General features: G+C 45.9%; 1 protein-coding gene across 14 annotated transcripts in view; it reads right to left on the bottom strand.

Annotated features, from left to right (window-relative positions):
- The window catches only part of tnrc18 (trinucleotide repeat containing 18), a 163,640-nt gene that overhangs the window by 79,448 nt on the left and 57,549 nt on the right, over positions 1-26,643 (bottom strand). For all 14 annotated transcript variants that reach the window (XM_078240109.1, XM_078240113.1, XM_078240112.1 and 11 more), the window contains 2 exons: positions 11,489-11,614; positions 5,700-7,523 (listed from right to left, as the gene is read on the bottom strand). In XM_078240109.1, the coding sequence (XP_078096235.1) occupies positions 5,700-7,523; positions 11,489-11,614 (1,950 nt within the window). The remainder of the gene's footprint in view (positions 1-5,699; positions 7,524-11,488; positions 11,615-26,643) is intronic.

Below are 26,643 nucleotides of genomic sequence, written 5' to 3'. Positions count from 1 at the left end.
TTAGATGGTGAGGTTAATGTTTTGATGGGACCAATGTTCGAGTACTTTGGGGTTAATCGATTGGCTGCTGTTGTAGTGTTTAGGTGGGGTCAGAGGTGATGCAAGGCGCAGAAAAGACTCAGAAAGATTCCATGCAAAATGAAGACCTGGGACCAGGTGAAGAAAGAAAAACGTTTCTGGTGTCTAAACTCAACAACTCAAATGGGCGGCACGGTGGTTAGCACTGCTGCCTCACAGCGCCAAGGACCCGGGTTTGATTCCCAGCTTGGGTCACTGTCTGTGCGGAGTTTGCACGTTCTCTCCGTGTCACCGTGGGTTTCCTCCGGGTGCCCCAATTTCCTCCCACAGATGTGCGGGTTAGGAGGATTGGCCATGCTAAATTACCCCTTAGTGTCAGGGGGGCTAGCTAGGGGAAACGCATGAGGTTATGGGGATAGGGTCTGAGTGGGATTGTGGTCAGTGCAGGCGCGATGGGCCGAATGACCTCCTTCTGCACTGTAGGGATTCTATGAAATAAACTCCAAGTTAATATTTCAGAGAATCTTAAAATGATCAAAATGCCCAAGAGTCCCCTCCCTTTAAAAGAAAAAAGACCAATTTTTAAAGCCCTTCATGTGACATAACTGAACCAGACCTGTGGAGAACTGTGCAATGGAACTATTTTGTCTTTCCGATATATATTTAGAAGAATGCAATGGAAAGGAGAACACGGGTGAAATATTAGGGAGAGGATTTTTCCTGTGGGCTTCTGAATCCCCATCATCCGGGTGAAAAGTGGGTCAGAGGCCGGCACCGTGTGGGAAGCAGGCACTCATTGCAGGGGACTGAGGGCAATCTCGCTGTCCCAGTTAAAGAGGGAGGGCTGGCTCTCAAAGCTGGAGGGCCAGGTAAAGAGTAAAAATGGCGGAGTGGCAGGATGGAGCTGGGGGACCAGCAGGCAGGCCTGCTGCCCGCCCGCCTCAGATTCTGGCTGCACAGATGCCTAAAAATTAAGGCCAGTGTGTTTGTAGAACCAGCAAGAACCACAAAACAGCACACTTGGTTTTGGCTGCCTGAGGAAATCAGAGAGGAATTTCCCCGAGTGTTTCTTCTGCCTCTTTTGAGAGATTATTTAGTTGTATGAGGGAGGAAGGTTTTGTCAACAGTTTTTTAGTCGCGAATGCGGGTCTGACTTGATTGGCCAGGTGATCTCTCTCAGCCCTTCAATGTCATGTGTTTATATGTACTTTGCTCACTGCCACATCGTGCCCTGTACCTCATGAGTATAGCAATGGGGAGTTTAGTCATTCCCCTACTCCGTTACATTTAATGGACTCCTGTCCTCTACTAATGCCTAACCTATGAAGTGCTGCATTTGAAAGTTCAATTTTTCAGGTGGGTGGTGACTTGAGGGGCAAGCGATACATTTTGAGCTTTGTCATAAATGCATATTTCTGTGTATAACTCATTTATTCTGTCAACGTGAATGGTTACTCAGTTCCAGGGTACAAATGGCAAAAATGTGTGGTTAGGCCTTTGGATGAATTTGATTTAATGAACAGCGTTTTGTGGTAGTGAAAGAATTAACTTAAGTTACACAATTAACAGGAGCCTCCGCTTTGTCAATTTTGACCACCATTAATGGAATAAAAAGATCATTAACAGTGTGGACATTAAAGCAGTGGTAGCATTTATTAAAATAATACATTTTAGTTTCCCTCTGCCCTCCACACTTATTCCTACAGGTGGTTGTAGAATGAGATAATTCTGCACAAGACTGAAAGCTGCCATTGTTATCCATGAATGTAACCCTTGTCTTTAAGGGAAGTAAGAAAAGGGTATGTACGGGCCTCACACCTACCATTCTCAGCGGAAAGGCTGAGTGCAGTGTCTAGGTAACCGTGGCCTAAATATCAGCATTTACTCTTACAATGCTGCAGATTTATCATCTAAACTCTGCTTTTGCCTTCCTTTACAGCTCACTAAGTCCAGAACCTTCTCTTATCACTAGCAGGCTAACATTATTACCAGCCTCTCCCTGCGCAGGAGTGAGAGAAAAAAAAACACTTTTTCTCCCAAGGCTTGTCCTGTCGCCTAGCAACCGGCTGGAAGGCCGATTAGAATTCAGTTCTTGTTTGCAGCTTTTAGTTCTGCTCAGTAAATTACATTTAATGTTAGCTGCCTGTATCCTAGTCATTGAAATGCTTTACAAACAGCTCCCTGTGTTGCCATTGCCTACTGTGGACTGTTGGGCCTTAGCAACAGCCAGAGAAACTACTTCACAGACAAAAGGTTTCAACGGTAGACCACATGATGTCTAGCCTAAAGAATTTCTATACAACGACATGCAAAAGAGAGGGAAGTGTTCTCCTTTATTCTCTCCCACTGTGTCACCAATCAATTTGTACATTAAAAACACATCATATTGTTGATGATAGACAGGGCCGGGTCATGTGACCGGCACACAGACATACGGGGTTGAATAGTGCAGTGTTACTTTATTCTTTGCCCCCCTGCTCATAAATAAAGGAAAAATGAGGCTCCTACTGCCAAGCAGAAATAGAAAGCCACATTCCAGCCAGCTAATGAGTTCAAGGTAAACGTCAAAAACACATCTGAATGAGCAGCCGTTTTAGAATACTATGGACGAGGGCCCTTTGAATTTAATATTTACCAATACACAGAGCAGTCGTGATTTTATTAAATAAGAATCACATAAGCGTCAGGCAAGCCAACAATCTCAAAGACAATCAGTCCCGTCTGCCTCAGGCTCCTGCTCGTAACGCAACCTAGCCTTGGAGCCCAAGATTTCACTTCATATTTTCTGCAAGATTGAGGTGCCCAGCGTTATTCCTTAAGGGGTGGCGATGGCGTAGTGGTATGGTCACTGGGCTAGTGGTCCGGAGACCCAGAACAAGATCCGGGGGAGCCAGGTTCAAATCCCAACACCGCAGGTGGTGAAATTTGAATTCAATAAAAAACCCCATCTGGTTCATTAATATCTTTTAGGGAAGGAAATCTGCCATCCTTACCCGGTCCGGCCTACATGTGACTCCAGGCCCACAACAAATGGAGGGCAGTTAGGAATGGGCAATAAATGCTGGCCCAGCCAGCGACGCCCACATCCCGAGTGAATTTTTTTAAAAATTAAGACATAAAATATCTGCCTGCTTTAGGCTGGGCTACTTAAACAATTACAAACGGAAAACCAATATCTAGTTTATCAATAGTTTGGTAAACAATTCTGTTGGTTCCGATATCATATTATCATCTCTCAATCACCCTTGATCCAAGGAGAACAGTCCTAGCTTCTCTGACCTAACCTTGGAGCTAAATTCCCTCAATCCTGGAAGCATTCTGGTAAATCTCCCCCTGCACCCTCTCATAAACCCTCACACCTTTCTGACAGACCAAGGATAAACTGGACGCAATAATTCCCCAATGTTGACCAGAGATTGGTAAAGGTTCAGCATAACTTCCCTGCCTTTGTACTCAATTCCTCTATTTACAAAGGCTCAAATCCTATGCTTTGTAGACTGCTCTCTCTCTCTCAATGGCCTGGGTTTCCTCAAGGCAGTTAGCCACACCCCATACTTTGCCATCTCACGTGGTCTTGTAAGTCCTTGGTTCCAGATCCAGCTATCTCTGATCACTTCTTTGTATCGCTCCCCACCCACAAGCCCTTTCACACCCCAACCCTTCCGTATCCAACCCTGGGAAAGCCATCCCCTAATTCATTTACAATTTCACTTTCAAAATCCCAACTATCTGTTCTTGGGCCCCCTGTTTGCCATGATATTTCTGCAGCTATTGATTTTCTCAATCACACACTCACCTCCACAGTAATACCACTTACTCCCTCTCACTGTGGCCATCCCCCCAGTACAGCTCTCATCTCCGTATCCTTAAGCTCAAAGGAGGCAGAATTGAAAGGATCTGGCTGACAGCTGGTTTTAGCCATCCTCCAGCATATCAGGCCTGACCACACAAAGTATCATTGAATCCTGCTCCTGTCCACTAGTCCAGGATCACCCAGGAATGCAAAGATAACCCCCAGCTCCATTCCCCTATTTCAAACAGTCTTCTTAAACTGCAACCCCCCCCACCCCTCCACCCTCATGTTCAACAATAAGTGTGAGAAACCCACTGAAACTGAGACAATCTGATCATTTGCCTCTGCTGTGTCCCTCCCTATCCTAACCCCTCAGGTCCAACATCCTCTAAGTCTCTCACTGTATTTGTATTTCTCTGGTTTCCCTCATATCCCCCCCATGCCAGTCCGAGCTCCATCTGTCTCTGAGTCTCACTTCCCTCTGGCTTGACCCTATTCCCAATAAACTGCTGACAACACAACTTCTCCTCCATAGTCTCACCCCCTCCTTATCCCTATAATCTCCTCTCGCTCCACAACCCTCCCGAGGTATCCTCTGATTCTGAGCTTTGCCAACTTTAACTGCTCCAACATTGGTGACTGCACCTTCAGTTGCCTAGACCTCTGGCTCTCGAATAGCTCTCTGGATCTTTCTGTCACTCCACTACATTCCTCTCCCTTAAGACACTCAAGTCTGTTTCACCGAGCTGTTGCCCGAGTATCTCCTCATGTGGCTGTCAGATTGTCTTTTATAATGCCCCTTTGAAGTGCCTTGGGACATTTTACCACATTGAAAGTACTATATGTACTGTACAGTTCTGGTCACCTTATTATAGAAAGGATATTATTAAACTAGAATGACTGCAGAAAAGATGCGACTGGGACTTGATGGTTTGAGTTATAAGGAGAGGCTGGATAGACTGGGACTTTTTTCCTTGGAGCATAGGAGGCTTAGGGATGATCTTACAGAGGTCCATAAAATAATGAAGGGCATAGATAAGGTAGATAGTCAACATCTTTTCCCAAAAGTAGGGGAGTCTAAAACTAGAGGGCATAGGTTTAAGGTGAGAGGGGAGAGATACAAAAGGGTCCAAAGGGGCAATGTTTTCACACAGAGGGTGGTGAGTGTCTGGAACGAGCTGCCAGAGATAGTAGTAGAGGCGGGTACAATTTTGTCTTTTAAAAAGCATTTAGACAGTTACATGGGTAAGATGGCTATAGAGGGATATGGGCCAAACGCAGGCAATTGGGACTAGCTTAGTGGTAATAACTAGGCAGCATGGACAAGTTGGGCTGAAGGGCCTGTTTCCATGCTGTAAACCTCTATATTAATGTGTGTTGTTGAATATAAAGGGTTCCAAGAAAAATCACAACTTGTTCACACCTTTTCCAAAACAACCTTCAGCCAAAAGACAACAAGTGCCCCTTTTTCTTAGATTCAATTTAACAAATTCCTTAAAACAAGAAAATAAATGTATGAATGTAAATAATAATACTATTCCCAGTGTTGACTACATCCGCCAGTTCCTGTGGTACCCACAAAATACGGGAGGTCTCAGATGTAGATGCCATACATTCCTTCCCAAGGGTTACCCAGGCCAGGACAAGCCCCAGAGGCAGGCAGCCAGAGTGCTTATCCCTGACAGGCTGCAAACAACCTTGGGCGTGGATAGCTACCTTGACTAGACCCAGAGGCAGTGTCACGAGGCGGGCCCTCCAGCCTGCAAGCTCTCGCCCTCCACCCTCTGCTTATGGAGTTCACAGGAGCTGAGGCATTGCACAATTGGTGTCAGAACATGGGGTTCGCCCTCCTGAGGGCCTGTCACAGTGACGTAGGCCACGTTCTTACCTTTCATGCTGTTCATGGAGAGTGACCGATCCCTGTCCATCACGCCAGCACCAGGTTTGCTGCTGTTGTCCTTCTGTCGGGCCACTGCCACTGCTATCCCCACAGGTGGATGCCTTACCTCCACCTCGCCCTGTGTTCCGCATCCATCTCTCCCGAACGATTTCGCACTCTCTGGCCTCTCTGGGTCCTTCTTGAGTTGTTTGTTCAGTTGTTGAAGCGGCAGGTGCTGTACCTTTGAAACGCTGTGCTGACTGGAGTCAGTCTTCATGTTCCCGAGTCCTCCGAACGGACTCTTCTTGCCACTCCCGGGCCGCCCTGAAGTCTCCTTAGCAAAGTTGCCGCTGTACTTTATTAAGCTTTGCATGGCCGACACCTCGCTGGGATTCCCCACCACGGCTGATCTCTGCAGACTCACTGGGTCCAGAAAAGCCTTCTTTTGTTCCTCCTCACCTCTGCTCCCATGACCGTGCTGTGCGGCCAATGCTGCCATTTGAGTGGTTGCGTAGGTCGCCATTTCAAACGGCTTCCATTTTGTCTCGGGGGTGCCAGATCGCTTTAGCTGGGATTGTTCCAAGTGCAACCGGGCGATGTCCACCCCATTAAAGACTTTGGAAGAATCCTTCAGGCTGGACCTTTGGAATTGTTCCCGCTCTTGAGTTCTGTGATCGACTTCAAAACCTGATCTGACCAAGTCTTTCGACGTGGCGCCACTCGAGTGTAAGTCTCTCGTTTCGGAAGGACTAAGACCTGGTTTGTTCAAAAACAGTTCAGAGGTCATGGGCCTCTTCATTGCTAAAGAGTTGGACCTAATGACTGATCCTTCCTCCCTCGTGATGTCTACCCTTTTGCTATCTGCGTGCACAGGCAAATCCTGAGCCACCATTAACCGGGATGTGTCCACCAGTGTCCTATCAGAGGGGCCTTGCAAAGTGCCTGCTCTGTCACCAGCTGTTCTGTTGATATCCTTGTCCTTATTTTTGTCATTTTTATTGTCTCTCGCCTGAGAGGCGATCTGAATGGGCCCGTTTCTGTCCTCGTAAAACCCAACCGAAGGCACAAAGGTAGGTGCAATAACTTTATGTTCCTTTCCTGGCTCCCTGGCAGTGGGGTAGATTGTGTAGATGCTGGAACGAACAGGAAGAGGAGGGAATGTGCTGGAGGATGGCATCCGGGCTGTTTGAGAGGAGTGGGGCGATGGGCAGCCACAGGAAACATGCAAAGTGCCAACTGAAGTCACCACGGTGTCACACTTCCGGGTCTTTTCCGGGTGAGCATGCAGCAAAGGCCTCATGTTCTCATCGCGTTTAATGGAGTCTTTGGAACATCTGTCCTGTTCCGTGCCGGTCAGTCTTAATGAGGAACTGGAGCCACTGTTACAATTACTGAGCGACAAGGTCTGCAAAGGGTTTTTCGACTTTGGTTCTCCATGACTGTTGCCCTGGTTTGCAGAGTGATTGGTAAGAACTGCAGCGTGATGCTCACTGACCTTGATGGGCTTGTCAAGAAGATGGATCCTCCTATCATTGTCAGTCCGTCCATCTTGCGTGAGGTCCACCACACTCCAGGGCCGAGACTCCTCCCTGGGTTTCTCCTTCTCCTTTTTAGCCACGTTTACATTTCCCTCAGTCCTATACATTTTCTCTTTCGAGTCTTTCGCGGGATACCTCTCCGAGTCTTTCGAGCTTTTGTGAGGGTGACACATTTCCTTCTCTCGCAGGATGGAAGCCGACGTATGATTGGATGTCGTCCTGGAAATGGGGGCTTGAGAGTGCGCTGTGCTGTGGAGGGCTGACTGTCCCGCGTGGCTGTGTAAATAATATCCGTCTGGAATTAAAACAAACAAAAATACCACGTCAACTCGGTAGAAAAAGTGACACTAGCCTTAGTCTTTTGCCAGGTGCAGAAGTCATGGCTTAAGTCGCCTCAACTGGCGCACGAGTGGAAACAAACACTCTACAAGTCAGGTCACACCAGTGGAAAGCACAAAGGGCGGTACAGTGGTTAGCACTGCTGCCTCACAGCGCCAGGGACCCGGGTTTGATTCCCGGCTTGGGTCACTATCTGTGCGGAGTCTGCACATTCTCCCCGTGTCTGCATGGGTTTCCTCCGGGTGCTCCGGTTTCCTCCCACAGTCTGAAAGACGTGCTGGTTAGGTGCATTGGCCGTGCTAAATTCTCTCCTCAGTGTACCCGAACAGGCGCCGGAGTGTGGCGACTAGGAGATTTTCACAGTAACTACATTGCGGTATTAATGTAAGCCGTGTGACTAATAAATAAATCAAATAAATTTTTTTAAAAGTATGTTTTAGGTCGATCACCTTCTGATGAAAAGACCATCAACCTGAATGTTTGGGCTGAACTTAATGGAGGCCCCAGACTCTTAACACCCACCCGCTGCCCAAATACTAATCGGCATTGGCCCTCAAAATGGACTGGATCACTCTGGAGGCTAAAAGTCTGAAACTGGGCTGGAGCACCATGATGTTATGGAGTGATAACCCTCAATCATGTGCACCACTCCATAATGCAGTGCCAGTCACAAGCCTCTCAATTTTGTTAAACACCATTGGGTTCCAATAAGAGCGATTGGCGTAGGGATGTCTTGGATAGAGTCACAGAACCAGCAAGTCAAAGCCTTTATCAGCCGACATTCAGTATGGGCTAATTGGGCGGAATTCTATTCATACTCGGCTGATAGATGGATGTATTCCCTCCCTGCAAAAAAGTTCACCTCTTCTCACAGCTTGGCTTTGATCAATGGCCGTGAATAAAGTTTACAGCCCAGATGATTCCATTCTGAAGGACATATGAAGTACAGGAGGCAGCTACAATCCTGAGCTTAATGTGGATCTTTCGTTAAAACCAGCTCCTGCATTTCAGTATCGCGGAAGACAAATAACTGGACTTCCATTTCCCTTCTGGAATTACTGGAGAGGCTCACATTCTGTGCGCTCCTTTATCCGAGGAGGTGCTGTAACAAATGACTAGCCAAGGATACCCCGTGTCCTTAAGCTGCTTCACCAACACTAAGTCAGTGATGGATGCGGTACATTTGCTTTCCTACTAGCAGTTAGGTTTCTAATAAATCTCCTGTCAATTTTGAGTCTTTGGAAAAAGTATAGTCAATTTCAGAAAAATTCATACTTGATTGAAGTGCACAGATCCACTCCAATGTACAGAGTTGCAATCCCAATCCCTCTTACTGTTTGTAGAAGCACTGACCAAGGCATAAAGGGTAAAAATTTGTATATGTTGTACCCATTTATAAACTTAATAAAATAAGAATGTATGATCACAAATCATGCCCATTTGGGCCCCAGACTCCAGCCTGCACAGGAGATGATCCCACCTAAATTCATGGGGTCCATATGTTTCAGTACCTTAGCAGACACCTTGTAGGCCCCTTGTATGTTAAATTAGGGATCCGATATTTAAAAAATCCCATTCCAGGGTTAGTCAGTGGTGCAACACTCAGGTTCCTTGAGCCAGCAATGAAAGTAACTTGACTCTCTTTTTAAAAATAAAACCTTTCCCTGGAAACCAGAAGGAGTAACATTGCTTCCTCCAAATCTACAGACATCAGAATCTAACTTCCCCTGCTGGGACTTACCCGAGGGTTGCTGCCGGTACAGCAACAGCCCAACACTGATATTTGTTTCACTGTTAAACTGCTTGGGGATGCACAGCAGGCATCCTCGCCTTGTTGGCCTAATTTAATTGAGGCCCAATTTTGGTCAGGCCTCAGGCCTCGCTGTTCCTGCACTTTAATTGCTCCCTGTGCCCTGTCTGTGCCAACAGGCACGTTCTATGCATTTCTTAACCCTCTAAGATTCGAGTCTTAATGATACAAAAATACCACTTTGCTCCAATTATCCATTCCTTCAATATTTGGGAAGTATAAGTGGTGTAATTTTTAAAAATACCACCTAAGGAGATCTACACAAATAGCTTAATTTTGAGTGGGAACTGAAAGTGCTGGAAATCCACAGCAGATTTATGAGCAAGGTAAATTAATCTCAAGGGTGCCAGTCAAAATGTTAACCAATCATTCTGTTTCCATCTGCTTTGTCTTTAATGTTTAATATTTTATTTTCTTCCCCGTCCAATTTATTTTTCCTATTCTTCAATATCACTATCCTTCCAAATGAGCCTCTTGATTCCGTAGCGAAATGGGGGAAAAGATATCTCTCTTGTGAGCACAAAGAAATGTCGGCTATATTAGCGCTTTCATTTGGGAAGTTATACATAGGCGAGAAAAAAATCTCCAACCAGGTATTTCTCAGGAAACCACAGAATGGTCCAATTCTAGTGGGATTTGCACTTCTCAATATTAAGTGGTAGCATTTGCCATGAAGTCGAGTTTTATGGAGGCAAGTTAAAGCCTCTTGTAGCAAAATATCTCAACAGATCTTGGCACGTGCTCCCACTGAGAAACAATAGACACCACTGCCAGAAATACGAGTGGCCCTGGGCTAAATATTATTTGCATAAACACCCATGTTATCATCATTCTGAAAAGAACAAAGCAACTACGGTAAGGTGCCTTTGCTACTTACAGCGGGAACTCACAACTCACCCAATGTTGTACAAGATTCATTATAAGATCACTCATTTCAATAAAAACGTTTTAGAGCATCAAGCCAGACCATGAACAGGCTTTGCCGAGCTCAATTCTTTTTGGCTTGTGGACTTGTTTGAATTCTAAAACTATCCATCAAACAAATATAAAATCAGAAAGGGCGTTTTGCTCCACTTGGTTACTTCTTTTAAACAGACCTTGCATAACCCAGGCTAATGTAGTCTCTCCCCAACTTGTTTCATCTCCTGGGCAGATATGACTAATCAGATGTTTGGCTTCCAGGGTGTCAGTGCTCTGTTACATTTCTGTGACTCTTATTCCCCAAGGTCATCGCGCAGGATCTCTGGGACATCAATCTAACATTGCAATCCATATCATTCGACCCTGACTGCTTACGTTGAAGAGATTCCCAAAGTACCGAAAGAACTGGAACATTGTGATTATTTGTAAAGGTAACAACTGCCTATCTTTACATCCTTCAATTCCATTCGAAACCATATAGACGTACCACTCCTATTTAAAGGAATTGAATTAGCTTGTTAACTCCATGGGTCCGGCTGTTTCTTCATATATCTGCTATCATCTAGATGGGTAATATACCACTTATATTTACCAAAGATTGAAGGAATGGATAATTGGAGCCAAGTGGTACTTTTGCATCATTAAGACTTGAACCTTAGACCAGAAGATATTTCCCAGGACTTAAGACTTGCCAATTATTTGTTCAAACCTTTCCTTTCCACAGCTGCAATTAAATGATCTGCCTACAACAACATCATCTGTGATCTGCAGCATTTCAACATTTAGATTGCACCCCCTTTCGATCTACCTTTCTTAAATGAAAGACCACATCCTGTGGTCATAAATGAGAATTTTGGATGTTAGTCAATAATTGTTGTTAATCTCCTCCAGATGCTCCATTGCTTCACGGACAAAGGTTTCTTAAAATCCTGACGTCAGTTCCACATGACAGTCTTCAGGCTACAATTATTGCATTAGACTCACTACCCAATCATGAAAGATACTGTCCAACAGGATCGAAGTGGAAATGGTAACAAATTACATTGGACAAGAGGTTCGGGTCCATTATTCTGCCATTCCGCAGCCATTCATAAATCAAACCAATCAAAGGTTTAGCTTCCCAATTTGAGAATAGCCCCATGGACGAGGGGGTGATGATGAGGATGTGCCAATAAATGACAGACACTGACCTTTCTGAGACTCGAACAGGCCATGCTGGCTGAGCTGGGCTAGGATGGGGCTGCTATTGCTCGGGTGCTCCAGGTGACCGAGTGGAATATAAGGAGGATACAAGCTGCTTGACAGGTGCGAATAACCTGAAAAAGTCAAGAACAACATTTTACTCATGCATCAGGTGGCAAACTTTATTCAAATTTAACCATAATGTATTTCAATTTCACATTGCACCAATCATTGAGTAAATATCTTTCGTAATAGAAAAGATTTCTGTTGTGCGGTTCTGAAGGGAAGGAAGTTTCATTTATACATCACCTTTCACAACCTCGGGGCTTTGCAGCCTACATGAAGTGCTTTCAAAGTGCGGTTACTGTTGTGACATAGGAAATGTGGCATTGCAAGCTCCCACTAACAGCAATGCGACAATGATGTGATCATCTCTTTTAATGATGCTGGCTGAGAGATAACTATTTTATTAGTGTCACAAGTAGGCTTACATTCACACGGCAATGAAGTTACTGTGAAAATCCCCTGGTCACCACACTCCGGCGCCTGTTCGGGTACATTGAGGGCGAATCCATCACATTAACACTGCCACTTTTTTTTATAGAATCTCTACAGTGCAGAAGCACTTGGTGCAATCTTACATGTGCATTATTGACCTGACGCCCTGTCTGCCTATTTTTTGTAACCTGCTGCCTGTGTTCGGGTTCACTGAGGGAGAATTTAACATGGTCAATGCACCTAACCAGCACGTCCCCTTCAGACTGTGGGAGGAAACCGGAGCACCCGGAGGAAACCCGTGCAGACATGGTGAGAACATGCAGATTCTGCACAGACAGAGACCCAAGCCGGGAATCGAACCCATGTTCCTGGAGCTGTGAGGCAACAGTGCTGACCACTGTGCTACCGTTAGCCAGGAAACTGGGGAGAGCTTCCCTGATGTTCTTCGAAACACTGCCTGGGATTTTTACCGCCCACCCCTGAGAGGGCAGACAGGATCTTGGTTTGATGACTCATCGAAGAGACAGCACCTCCAACAGTGCAGCACTCCCCTCAGTACTGCACTGGAGTATCAGTCTGGATTTTTATGCTAAAGCTTTGGGAGGAGGACTGATCGGGGAAGTGAAATGTTTTCAGCACCAAAATTGGAGTATGCAGCAAAACAAAAATCTCTGGATTAAATACAAAACAATCCCAAAAATGTCCTGCTTTTTCTGAGGGGGTCACAGTTTTTTTAAACCAGGAAGTGATGGAAGGTGACTTGTCCCGGGCAAAGCAGTCTGAGGCAGAAACACAAACTGGAGTCAGCTATTTCACAAAAGCCTTTCACTCAAACCATAACCTTCCAGATTCTTTGCCGTAATATAATAATTGGTTGCAGTTGCTTCCAAAAGGCTACAAGTTAATTGGAGGTTTTTTTTTTGGGGGGGGGGGGGGGGGGGGGGGGGAACTTGAATCAATGAAGCAAATAATTTACAAATTGTTCCCTTCCCAGGCACAAGGCAATCACATTAACATGAAGCGCTTCAGTAATACAAATTAGGCACTTTGTCAAACCTGCCAATAGACTGTCCTATCTGCAGTGAGGCCCAGATGATGTGGGGAGGGGGGTGGGGTATAAGAAGGCTAAAAGTTCAAAGGTCAGGTCACTCAGTTTAAACAAGTATTAGCGAGGGTCAGAGCAAATGTTTGACATCAAGCATTCCCAAAGCTTCATGCGAGGAAGACAGACCCGAGACCCATCTTGTGTTCTCAATGTAGGAGTTGGCAAGATCAGGGCAAGCTGGCCTTTTACTGATGCACCATTTTCATTTGCCCCTCAGAGATAAACAGCGAGACTTTCCAGCTCCATCGCAGATGGGTTTTCATGTGGCGATCCATTTAAATCCCCGTGAATACTGGTGGGTCTGGAAGATCCCACCAGCAGGAGGGGCAGGAAAATCAGGCTCAAAAATCTTGGGAGTCACAGCCTCAAGCCATGTCCATTAACATCTCCACACTCAATGACAGCATCCCAATGCTCACTCAAAGGAGTCCAAATGCCAAACACAAGCTGAAAGCTGAATCGAACCAGCTTGGATCGAGGAACCCCAGGAATCCTTCACAGATTCTAGCTCAGAGAACCAGAAACGTATAGATCATGCCAGCGGGAGGACTGGACAATTGCACCCATCGTATCCAATTCTGAGCACCACACATGGGGAAGGATGTCACGGCCTTGGAGGATGTGCAGAAGAGATTTACTAGAATGATATTGGGGTGAAAGACTAGGGAAGCATAGGTTGTTTGCCTGATAGCAGAGGTTATGGCAGATATGATAGAGGTGTTCAAAATTACTTAGGGCTTTGATAAGAATAAACAGGGAGAAACTTTCCACTGGCAGGAGAATAGAGAAACAGAGTTAAGGCTATTGGCAAAAGGTTCAAGGGGAGATGAGAAGATGTTTTAATGAGAGAGTGCTTACAATGGACAGCACGGTGGAACAGTGGTTAGCACTGCTGTCTCATGGCGCCAGGGATCCGGGTTCAATTCCAGCCTTGGGTGACTGTCTTTGTAAGTTCTCCCCGTGTCTGCATGGGTTTCCTACGGATGCTTCGGTTTCCTCCCACAGTCCAAAGATATGCAGGTTAGGTGGATTGGCCATGCTAAATTTCCCCTTGGGGTCCCGAGATGTGTAGGTTGGGGGGTAAACGTGTGGGGTTACAGTGATGGGGTGGGCTTGGGTGGAATGCTCTGTCAGAGAGTGAGTGCAGACTCGATGGGCCAAATGGCCTATTCTGCACAGTAGGGATTCTATGATCTAGAATGCACTGCCTGAAAAGCTGGAAGAAGCAAATACATTGATAATTTGCAAAAGCCAACTGAATATATACATGAACGTGCAGCTCAAAGTTCAAAAAGCAGCTGAATGGAACCAATTCGAAAACTAATTAGGTATCTAATGGAACAAATTGGTTCGCTCTTTCAATGCACCATCTCAGACTCAATGGGCCGAATGGACTCCTTCTGTGCAGCTGTGTTCTATGAATGGGCTTTGGGCAGCTTCATTCGATATTCGGAACAGTCTGGGTGTATTGCACCTTGCGAGTAGGGTATCACATTCAGCATAAACTCGGCACATTGACCAGTCAACATCTTTTTGTAATTTTTCCTTCGAGGGATGTGATGTTGCTGGCTGGGCCAGCATTTGTTGCCCATTCTTAAGTAACTTTGAACTGAGTGGCTTGCTTGCACATTTCATACAGCATTTAAGAGTCAACCACATTGTTGCGGCTCTGGAGTCACATGAAAGCCAGACCAGGTCAAGATGGCAGATTTCCTTCCCTGAAGGACATTACTGAAGTAGATGGGTTTTTATGATAGTTTAACTGAGACTAGCTTTTAATTCCAGACTTTTTTATTAATTAAATTTAAATTCCACCAGCTGCCGTAGTGGGATTTGAACCCATGCCCACCAGGCATTAGGCTGGGACTCTGGATGGACTGACCATGTCCAGTGACATGGGCCAAAATTTTCCATTCCTTCGTGTGCGGGAACGGAAAATCTGGACAGGCAGCCAGAAGTCCATGACCTCTAGCGGGACTGTAAAATCCTGTCCATTACCACTCCATCTCCCCTTGGATCCATAGAGAGATAAAAATAGGGCAAGTATGTGATTAACTATCACACTCAGAAAAGTATGGCTTAGTTCATGGGGAACATGCTAGGAATACAGATACCCCATAAAACTGCTCTTTGTCAATAGCACCTTACAACCTAGGACTATAACTGGGCAGCACGGTGGTACAGTGGTTAGCACTGCTGCCTCACAGCAACCAGGGACCCGGGTTTGATTCCCGGTTTGGATCACTGACTGTGTGCAGTCTGCACGTCCTCCCCGTGTCTGCATGGGTTTCCTTCAGGTGCTCCCACAATCTGAAAGCCGTGCTGGTTAGGTACATTGGCAACACTAAATTTTCCCTCAGTGTATCCAAACAGGCGCCGGAATGTGGTGACTAGGGGATTTTCACAGTAACGTCATTGCAGTGTTAATGTAAGCCTACTTGTGACACTAATAAATAAACTTTATGGCCACCAAAGGATTTTCTTCCACTTTCCATCAAAACAGCAGCAGAAAACAAATAATTCCACACACTGGGACTCGAATATGAGGTAGGTTAAAAAAAAACCAAATATGGAATTCATCTAGGAAGTTTATTTGACTTGGGGCTGCTTCAGAATTGTGTGGTCTAACACCATGCAGACAAAACCAAATGAAACCTCCTCTTCTCCCCAAAGTGCGCTGCATTGTCAGGTTCTATCAGCCTGTGTTCCAGCATTCCCACTGCAGGCAATGCAATGCTCTCCACACATCAGAGTTGTAGCAGGCATCAAATATGTAACATCTGTTTACTGAGGCATTGCATCCCTCAGAACCACGCTTAGTCGTCTGGTTCAACTTTTTTTTTAAAAAAGAAACTAAATACGCATTGGTCTTATTCGCTCTTTTGCTAATAAATGAAAATATCCTTACAAATTCACATGTGTCTTAATATAGGACGCAGCAGTCAGTGGTCACGTAAAACATCCCCAGAAAAGAAAATCCATTTCTCTCACAATATTAGCTTGATTCCCCAAGTGCTGGTTGTAAATCACTGTGTGCCAGATGTTTCACATTGTGCCATACATTGTCACACAAATCAGCAGCTCAGGAAGGCAACTATGAGGTCTGCAGTTTTACTAATGATTTTAAAGCTCCTCCGATTAAATACTAATTTAAAGAGGCCTGATCATCTGGGAGAGTGCTTTGCAAATACAGGCGTTGACCAGTGTGTCATTTATCTTTGCCAATGTTTTTCTGCTAATATATCAAACGAGGCTGCAACTGCACATTGCAGGATATTCTCAAAGCCCACTTTTTCTGGTGGCTCGTAGCCGTGCACAGAACAAAATGAGACCATTCGGCCTGTGCTAGTTCCTTGGAAAGTGGTATTCAAAATAGACACCTTCCCCATGCTCTTTCTCTAGAGCCTTACAAATATTTCCTTTTCAATACATGTGTTACCACACGGGCGAGGTTGAGGCAAAGAGTATCGATGCATTTAAGGGGAAGCTAGATGAGTAAAATGGGGGAGAAAGGTACAGAAGGATATGTTGATAAGACAGACACAGATGAGTGGAGGAGGTCCAGCATAAATCAGTTCGACTGAATGGTCTGTTTCAATCTGATACACTCCTTGTTACTCTACGTAAGTAATTATCCAATTCCTTTCTGGAAATTGTTATTGAATCTGCTTGCATCATCCTTTCAGTCAAAACATTCCAGATCCTTAACAATTCACGGTGTAAAGAAAATGCCTTCTCATCTCCCCTCCCCTGATTCTTTTGCCAATTATTTAAAGTTGCATTCTCTGGTTACCAACCCTCCTGCTGGTGGAAAGAGCTGATTTACATTGTCAAAAAACTGCTCTTCATTTTGTCCACCTAAATCTTCCCTCCTCAGCTCCAAGAAGAAGACTCACAGCTTCTCGAGGCTCCGGCCCTTCCTTCCTTCCTTATCCCATGGCAGCGATTCTAGTCTGGGGAGGGGAGGGGAGGGGTGGAAACAGGGGTTGGGGAACTGGGGAAGGGGAACAGGGGGGAGGGAACGGTGTGGGAGGGGGGGGGGGGGGGGTGGAGGGGAGTGAGTCACCTCAGGCTGCCACTGTACCAATTCCACCATTCAAATTCGAGGCAGCCCCTCTCCTGTAGAGCCTCTGGGCCAGAGAACAATGTACAAAAAGAGGGAAAACGGAATGGAAAACAAGGAAAAGGGGTGGGGAATCAGACATCTGCAGAGTAGAAATTGTGATTAAAGCCCGTTGATTCTGGTCAGAACATCATTAGCTTTTCAAAAATTCCACTGCACTGAAACCCAGTAAAAGAAATAGGCTGCCCCCATTATTTCATACCATAATAAACTGCTTCCTTTATAAAAAAAATTGTTCATCACATGATCAGAATAATTGGCTATTTTTAGCTTTGCACAATTGCCCAGGCCCATGTTTGAACAAGATACTATAACGTGTTGGAGACCACAGGAGAATCAGTGACATTTTTAATCCGATTTAGTTAGAGAGAAAAAAACCTAAAGAAAATAAATTGCATTAGATTTGTCTAATTGGATTCAGTGTTCATTACTGATGATGAATAAAAAGTTCTCTTTGGGAAGAATATTCTCCCTCCTCGCTGGCTTGTGGTCCTGCAGTCACCATGAGTTTTCACAGGGAGTTGCAGCAACGCTGGGAGTCCTGCACGGCCCTGCTAACAAACCGTCAGGATCAGGAATCTCGGACAACATCCCGCTCCACAATCCGGGGTAACGACATCATATGTCGCACACCAATGGATATCTAGGTCTAATAATCCATCTGAATCAAACCCAAAGCATATATTTTAATATCTTTTTCTGTGTGTGTGTATTTGATATTAGCATGATCACATTTGCAAAATGTAATTTTAAAAATACACTTATCTTTCATCAATAGCAAAACTATTAAAGATTGTTAAAACTGCAGACCAGTTATTTGCTGGGAACTACACTTCAACAGAAACATTAGTTTAGTTTAGTTTATTTATCGGTGTCACAAGTAGGTTTACATTAACACTGCAATGAAGTTACTGTGATAATTCCCTAGTCGCCACACTCTGGCGCCTGTTCGGGTACACTGAGGGAGAATTTGGCACGGCCAATGCACCCTAACCAGCACGTCTTTTGGACTGTGGGAGGAAACTGGAGCACCCGGAGGAAACTCAGACAGTCACAGGGAGAATGTGCAGACTCCGCACGGACAGTGACCCAAGCCGGGAATTGGACTCAGGTCCCTGGAGCTGTGAGGCAGCAGTGCTAACCACCCCATGACACAATAATATGACATAGGGAACATCTGCAATTGTTTGTTAAAAACGGGATGTATTTTATCATAATAGATCCAATGGGAAACTGGTGCTTTAATTTTACTGAAGCTCTGTTTCATTTATGTGGACCACTATTTGCAGCGGAAAATCGGTCGAGTGCCTTGGCTGCCACGGTTGGAAAGGGTCAAACATCATAAACAAACCTTACTGCCAGTAAGGGGTTAAATGTGTGTTACAACCTGCCTGGTTTCCCAGAGAGTCGAAGATGGCACTGATTATAAATTCAGCTGGTCTCAGGTTTGTCCTCTGGTTATCAGCTTTGCTGAGCAGAGGAACAATCACTCTGGTCCCAAAGGGGCAATTTAAACTCAGGATTAAAACCCAATTTCCCTCTCCCGGTGTTTATGTTGGCAGGAAGTGCATTTGTGTCAACCGCTGTGGTTAGGTGTGGCAGCCATGAAACACCTCCTGCACTCTCCACCCACCACCCCCCCCCCCACCCCACCCCCCCCGTCGCCCCTCCACCTGGCCCCCCTCAACCCAGAATGGATTAGAGGCTCAATTTAAACTTTAATAGGAAGTATAAACCTCAGAAAGTCCAAAGAGGTGACGGACATCTCCCTATTCCCCCCTCCTCACATAGCCTCATTCTATAGGTCGGAGGGGGGGAGGGAATTAAGAACAGCTGATACTGAAACTCAAATCCAGAATCGCTCCCCACCCATCTTTCTAATTAGAGTTTTGCTAATGGAAACAGAATCTTATTTTGATCACGCGCACATTTTAAGTTTGTCAACCGTCTTAAAGGTTGCATTGGTCAGTAACTGATAGTCATATCGTGACACTGAGAGGCAACCTGGTGCCATTTTATTGGTTCAAACTGGTTGGCAACAGAAGTGCCACCGTGTTGGCAACAGGGGGCACTCTTTCAGAGGTCAATATTCCGAGTGAATCACAACTCCAATTAGGAAAAGGAAATAGACTGAATTTTAACCTCAAGACACTGCCTCTCTGAATGACATTACTGTAAGAAGAAACATTGGAAGGTGCAAGGTGGAAGGGCCATTTCTAATAATCAATCTGACAACGCAACAGTAAATGTTTAAAACAATTCCAGCTAGCTGCTCAATTGAAATATTTCTCGCATTCACATTTAGTAAACAAATTTGAAGGATTTTACAGGGTAGATAAAAGGAGTCCAGAAGGGAAAATCATCTTAAAATTAGGTCTAGGCTGTTCAAGATTTGACAAAACACACTGCTTCACAAGTAGAAAATCTAGAATTCTTCCCCTAAAAGATTGTGAATGGTGGGGGTCAACTGAATATTTCAAAACTGAGACTGTGGTGGGGCAAGAGTATTAAGGGGATTGGTTCGGAGGCGAATAAGGGAGTTAAGATACAGATCGGCCATGATCGAATTGACTGAGGGACAGGTTAGAAGGGTTGAATAGCCTCCTCCTGTAACGTTGTATCTTTTTGAAGGTTCACTGGTACAAGACCAAGGGTAAAAGGCCTAGAATCATAGAATCCTACAATGCAAAGGAGGCCATTCAGCCCATCAAGTCTGCACTGACCGCAATCCCACCCACGCCCTATCCCCATACATTTCCCCTAACTAGTCCCCCTGACACTAAACAGCAATTTAGCATGGCCAATCAACCTGACCTGCACATCGTTGGACTGTGGGAGGAAACCGGAACACCCGGAGGAAACCCACGCAGACACGAGGAGAAAGTGCAAACTCCACACAGAGTGACCCAAGCCGGGAATCGAACCCGGGTTCCTGGCGCTGTGAGGCAGCAGTGCTAACCACTGTGCCACCATGCCGCCTTGTTGTTGGCGCGGTGTTACAAAGGAAGTGTGGGGTAGTATCCTAGCTGCTGGTATAAGACACTTTCCACTTGATACTGTGAAAGACAGATAGCCATTTCTTTCACCATTGTGGCACTCAACCAATATAATCTGAATTCCTCCCCCACCCCGCCCCAGCAACAGGTTCAAACTCCCCTGGGCCTTCCACTTTGATCTGGCAAGAAAACAAACAGGGAAGAAGAGGACACAGAGCTCACGGGTTCTGTTTGGGTGCCAATGGTACATTGTACTGTTTATCATGTAAAAGTGCTGATAATCCACATCATCCAGGACTTGCGAAAACCGTCCCTGCTACCATATTCCATTAGTAACTTGGCGGAACGTTTCAAGGGAGGCAGCACAAGATTTATAGAAAAGGCTGCCTTTATGTTGTTTTATGTCAGTGTAGTAATTGAGGGCACAACACACACTGGATCAGTGGAGGAGTCAAGTTACAATGGATGTGAAAGAACGTCACCAGTCCCTTCTCCAAAAGGACAGCTGGTTTTCTGTAGCTCCCTCAGCCTTGACATGTCATGGGTCATTAGCAGCAAAATTCCCAATGAACAATACCTACTGTGAACAAAAAAAAAAACCCTCTGGAAATATCAGGAGAAGTTAGCCTCTATACTCCATTTTTGTCTGCCTCCTCCACCCAACATTCCTTCACGGAATTTTTATGGCTATCCCGGCTTTACAGTCGGCAGATGAAAAAGAAATTGGAGACACAGTTCAAGCCCTTGCTAAATAGGAAATAGAAACCATTGAGCCGTCAACCATGGTTCAGATAGCAGCTCATCTGAGTCCGAGGTTTAACCCCCACCCTACAGCTAGGCTGACATACCACTGCAGTACTGCACTACAGTTCCCTCCACCCACATTATCTGTACCTTTAAGACCTGGCTGGCTGTAGAGATTTGCATTCTAATTAGTATTCTGTAACTTGATGTTGTGTCTCTGTGCACTGTTGGAGAACAGATTTTCACTCCATCTGACGAAGGGGCAGCGCTCCGAAAGCTTATGGTATTTGCTACCAAATAAACCTGTTGGACTTTAACCTGGTGTTGTGAGACTTCTTACTGTACTGAGAGAGTGCAGCACTGCTAGTGGGGCCATCTTTCTCAAGGGACTTTAAACCCAGGCCTTGTCTGCCCTTTCGGATGAACGTAAAAAAATTCCGTGACACTATTCAAAGCAGAGGAGGAGAGTTCTCCCCATTTATCACTCAAACAACATTGCTATTTGCGGAGCCTTGCTGTGTGCAGACTGGCTGCTGTATCTCCTATAGTCCACATCATTGGCTTTAAAGCACTTTAGGACATTCTGAGGCTGTAACAAGGTGCTTTATGGGCTAAAAGATAGGACAAAGGGAATGGGGGACGCACCAGATGTCAGCAGTGGGAGAACTCAGAGTTCTCAGAGGGTTGAATGACTGGAGGTCAGTGAGTTGGGGAGGAGAGAGATGCCACGGAGGGATTTGAACATGGCCACAAGATTTCTAAGTTGGGCCACAGGTTAGGAACCATTGTACAAAGCATTGTGGGTGATGGATGAATGAGGCATTGTACACATCATCGTTATTGGGTCGCAGATTTTTGGATGAGTTGAACTTTGTAAATGGGAGGCTGGCCAATGGGGCATTAGAACAGTCAAGTGTGGAATTGGCAAAGGCATGGATGGGGTTGTGGTTGATGATGGAGTGAAGATTAGCAATGTTGAGTCGATGATATTTGTGTTCGTGAGTTTATGGGTTCAAAACACAACTCAGAGTAAAACAGGAGAGAGAGACTCTGACTGAGACAATGGCCGGGGAGAGGTCTGGTGGTGAGGGTATAGGGACAGCAGTGCGAGTGAAAGTCAATGGCTTTGGTCTTCCAAATATCTGGGGAAACGGCTCCTCACTGAGGACTGGAGGATGATCAAACAGAGACTGTGGAGGGAGGTGTTGGTGAGGTAGAGCTGGGCGTTAAGTAGAATTTGACAAGAAGGGGTGAATTTTCCCAGCTCGTAGAGATGTTTGAGGGGAGATAACGGGGATCTCGGCTACCAACGAGAGCGCCAATCAGGCAATTAACAGTCCATCAGGGGGCTGGCCATGACATCAAGGACCCTAGGGGCTGGAAGTCCTGCCGGCCAAGAACGTACAGCTGATATTATAACACTTTTGCTGATATTAAACCAGGGCTGCCATGTGGGGAGCACAGCAAACAAACTTGATCCTATTGAATGGTGAAACAGGCTGGAGGGGCCGGGTGACCTACTCCTGCTCTGAATTTGTATGCTCAAGTGTAGCAGGACAGCTGACTCCAGAGGCAGTGGTGCAGGAGTCATAGAATCCCTACAGAAGGAGGCCATTCGGCCCATCGAGTCTACATGACCACAATCCCACCCTATCCTCATAACCCCAGATATTTACCCTGCTAATCCCCCTGAAACTAGAGTCAGTTTAGCATGGCCATTCCACCTAACCCGCACATCTTTGGACTTGGGAGGAAACCAGAACACCCAGAGGAAACCCATGCAGACACGGGGAGAATGTGCAGACTCCGCACAGACAGTGACCCAAGCTGGGAATCAAACCCATGTCCCTGGCACTGTGAGGCAGCAGTGCCACCATGCCGCCCCAAGGAGGAGGAGAAGACACTGCTGGAAATACAGATGTTCCAGCTGTGTCCTGACTAGTGAGGCTGGAAGCGAGGGAAGAAAATCCCATCCAATGATGGAATGGAAGAGAGGTATTGGAGGACAACAATGCAGTCACTTGTGTCACGGCTCGCAAAGTGGTCCAGGTGAACTGGAAGGATGTGTGCATCTGAGAGGATGTGGTTTCCTAGTAACTAACTATCCAGCAACTCCTGCTAGGACAGCACGAGCAAACGTCAGGGGACGCAGAATGGGGCACGGCTGTGCTAACGCCATGGCTGTGCCGCCCATTCACTGCTGCCAACTCGGGTGAGCTATTCAGCGACTGAGGCTGATGATGAAAAACATCCTTCGGCATTGAGTCAATACCTTTAAGCAAGTGGAATGGGAGGAAAGGAGCTGGTATCCTTACAGCATTGCATCAGATGTTTGCAGTAAGGCGTTAAATAAAATCCCGGTCTAATCATAGAAATCATAGAAACCCTACAGTGTAGAAAGAGGCCATTCGGCCCATCGAGTCTACACCGACCACAATCCCACCCAGGCCCTACCCCCATATCCCTACATATTTACCCGCTCATCCCTCTAACCTACCCATCTTAAGCCACTAAGGGGCAATTTTTTAGCACGGCCAATCAACCTAACCCGTACATCTTTGGACTGTGGGAGGAAACCGGAGCACTCGGAGGAAACCCACGCAGACACGAGGAGAATGTGCAAACTCCACACAGACAGTGACCCAAGCAGGGAATCGAACCCAGGTCCCTGGAGCTGTGAAGCAGCAGTGCTAACCACTGTGCTACCGTGCCGCCCAGTGTGCCAGAGTGTGTTCGTCAGTGCCAGAGTGCCAGAGTGTGTTCTTCAGATAGTTTCCCATCATGAAATGCGACAGGCAGTTTTTAATATGTTCAGAGTAATAAATCAGTATCACAGCGAGTGAACCCCACTTGGTAGACTCAGCTGTGTTTTCAGCCAAGGCATAGGTTGACTGCCAAGCTAACGGAAAGCTAAGTAAAACAGCCATTCCCCGATTGCCGAGTGCAACCGCATGCATCGCTGCGACTGCCTTCACACCGGCTCACCCAAAATACGCCAAAGGGCTTTGGTTTCTGAAGATGCCAATTGCCTGATTCAGTAACTAAGCACAAACTGAGAAATTCTGAGCTACAGCCTCTCCGTAAGGCCTTCGAGGGACTCAGTTTGGTTTAGCCATGCTGGCCCTATCAAATACTCAGGAGCTAGAATCAGAGCATGACACTAAATGGGAGCTAGAATGTCTCATGATTGCAATGAAGCAACCACCTCCTAAATTGAAAAATCTGCGGAATCTGTTTTATAACGTTATTAACAGTAATTCGCCAAAACATTTGGTATGAGCGGTGGTAACGCTCGCAGCACCAGGAACTATCAATCACCATAATGTTCCCCCGGGACTGAGGACACTGCAGCTCAGGTGGAATCCGGCACTCAGCTGTACAGGAGTGAAAGGGTCAATTCCATTTTTAGATGCTTCACAGATGGATGGATTGTATTTGAACAGAGAAATAGGATTGGTTACAATAAGTGCAATGAGTCATTTCTGGAGAACAGAGAACTTGGTCTGAATTAACTCTGATTCACCGTTTGCCAACCACACCTAGTGTTTTATTTTTATCTTGAATGGCAACGTAAAATCAACCAAGCGGGGAAAGGCTGGGTTCAGCTTGAACACTGGGATCAACACTGTGAAAACAAGGCCTTGTTAGCAATTGTGATGGTTTAACTCCCCCTTCAGCAGCCCAATCTCAGCTCCTCTCGCTTGATTCTACAACCAGCTAGCTGACTGGATTCACATTCAGATTTTGTATAATTAAAGCTGAATTTTTGTATGTGTGCAAGTGGGAAAATCTTCCACTCAATGTACTTCGCTGCAACAACCCGCTGGGTCCCATAAGTCTATGCTGGTGTTTATGCTCCACACATGTCTCCTCCCACCCCTCTTTCTTTCACCCAATCACCATCCTGACTTGGAACTACATCGCCGTCCCTTCACTGCCGCTGGGTCAAAATCCTGGAACTTCCTAACAGCACTGTGGGTGTACCTACACCACATGGACTCAAGAAGGAAGCTCACCACCATCTTCTGATGGGCAACTAGGAATGGGCAATAAATGCTGACTTTGCTAGCAATGCCCACCTCCCATAAATGACTGTTAAAAAATCAAAAGTCATGAATTCCTTTCTCCTTAGTGAATCTAACCAGCTTCCCCGTAACTGTATCTATGCTATTTGTCTCAATTATTCCACATTCTAACCACTCCCTGGGTAAAGAAGTTCCTCATGAATCTTTATTGGATTTATTAATGATTCTTATAATGATGGCCCCTAGTTTTGGATTCCTCACAACTGGAAACATCTTATCCATGCCTATGATTTTGTTAGATCAGAAATTGGGATTTCTGCAGAGTGGATCATCCCAAGACTCTAGGTCACTAACTGACAAGACACAGGTCAAGAGTGTAGGGCGGCACGGTAGCACAGTGGTTAGCACTGCTGCTTCACAGCTCCAGGGTCCCGGGTTCGATTCCCGGCTCGGGTCACTGTCTGTGTGGAGTTTGCACATTCTCCTCGTGTCTGCGTGGGTTTCCTCCGGGTGCTCCGGTTTCCTCCCACAGTCCAAAGATGTGCGGGTTAGGTTGATTGGCCAGGTTAAAAAATTGCCCCTTAGAGTCCTGGGATGTGTAGGTTAGAGGGATTAGCGGGTAAAATATGTGGGGGTAGGGCCTGGGTGGGATTGTGGTTGGTGCAGACTCGATGGGCCGAATGGCCTCCTTCTGCACTGTAGGGTTTCTAGGAGTGTGATGGGACATACTTGATTTGCCTGGATGAGTGCAACTCCAATAACACCATCCAAGGGCTAGGTTTTCCAGCCTCGCCCACTGCCTGGACGTTTGGACAGGGCGGGGGGTGTCAAATCTCCTATGGCGGGTCCAGCCCAAGGACAAGGCAGTGTGTTTGATCAGCACCCCATCCACTAGCTTAAACATCCACTCCCTTCACCATGATGTACTCTGCTCTCCTGTATGTAACCAACTGCGCCACCCCACCTCGGTTCCCTTGGTGGCATCTTCTAAACCCACTACCTTGAAGGACATTAACTGGTGACATGTTTAGATTCAAGGCACGGCGTTGTTGAAGCTCAATGTAAATACAAGTTTAAAATCCTGATCTTTAGCCCCCTGGGGAGGGGAGCAGACTGATGGGAGAGGGGGCTTCTTGTAGGCCTGATGCTGGCACCTCTCTTTAGTGGAGTCTGTGCCCGAGTGATATTAAAGAGGCTGTAAACAGGTTTCACTAATATGACTTGGGTGAACGATAGACTTCGATAATAATGCAAAGATTCAGATTTTTCCTTTTGTTTAAATTGAACTTTATGTTTGGATTTTGATACCGGTTGTGTGTCCTCCTAAGACCATAAGATATGGGAACAGAATTAGGCCATTCGGCCCATCAAGTCTGCTGCGCTGATAAGTTTCTCAAACTCTATTCTCCCGCCTGTTCCCCGTGACCTTTGATCTCTTTACCAATCAAGAACATATCTATCTCTGTCTTAAATATACTCAATGCCTTCTGTGGCAATGAATTCCATAGATTCACCACCCTCTGGCTGAAGAAATTTCTCCTCATCTCAGTTCTATAGGGCCATCCCTTTACTCTGAGGCTGTGCCCTTGGATCCTAGTCTCTCCGACTAATGGAAACATCTTCCCCACGTCCACTCGATCTAGGCCTTTCAGTATTCTGTAAGTTTTAATGA

Source organism: Mustelus asterias, chromosome 23, assembly GCF_964213995.1.
Source record: "Mustelus asterias chromosome 23, sMusAst1.hap1.1, whole genome shotgun sequence".
In the NCBI taxonomy this organism is placed as follows: Eukaryota; Metazoa; Chordata; class Chondrichthyes; order Carcharhiniformes; family Triakidae; genus Mustelus; species Mustelus asterias.
The sequence above is the reverse complement of the archived record's forward strand: the minus strand, read 5'-3'. Positions and strand labels throughout refer to the sequence as shown.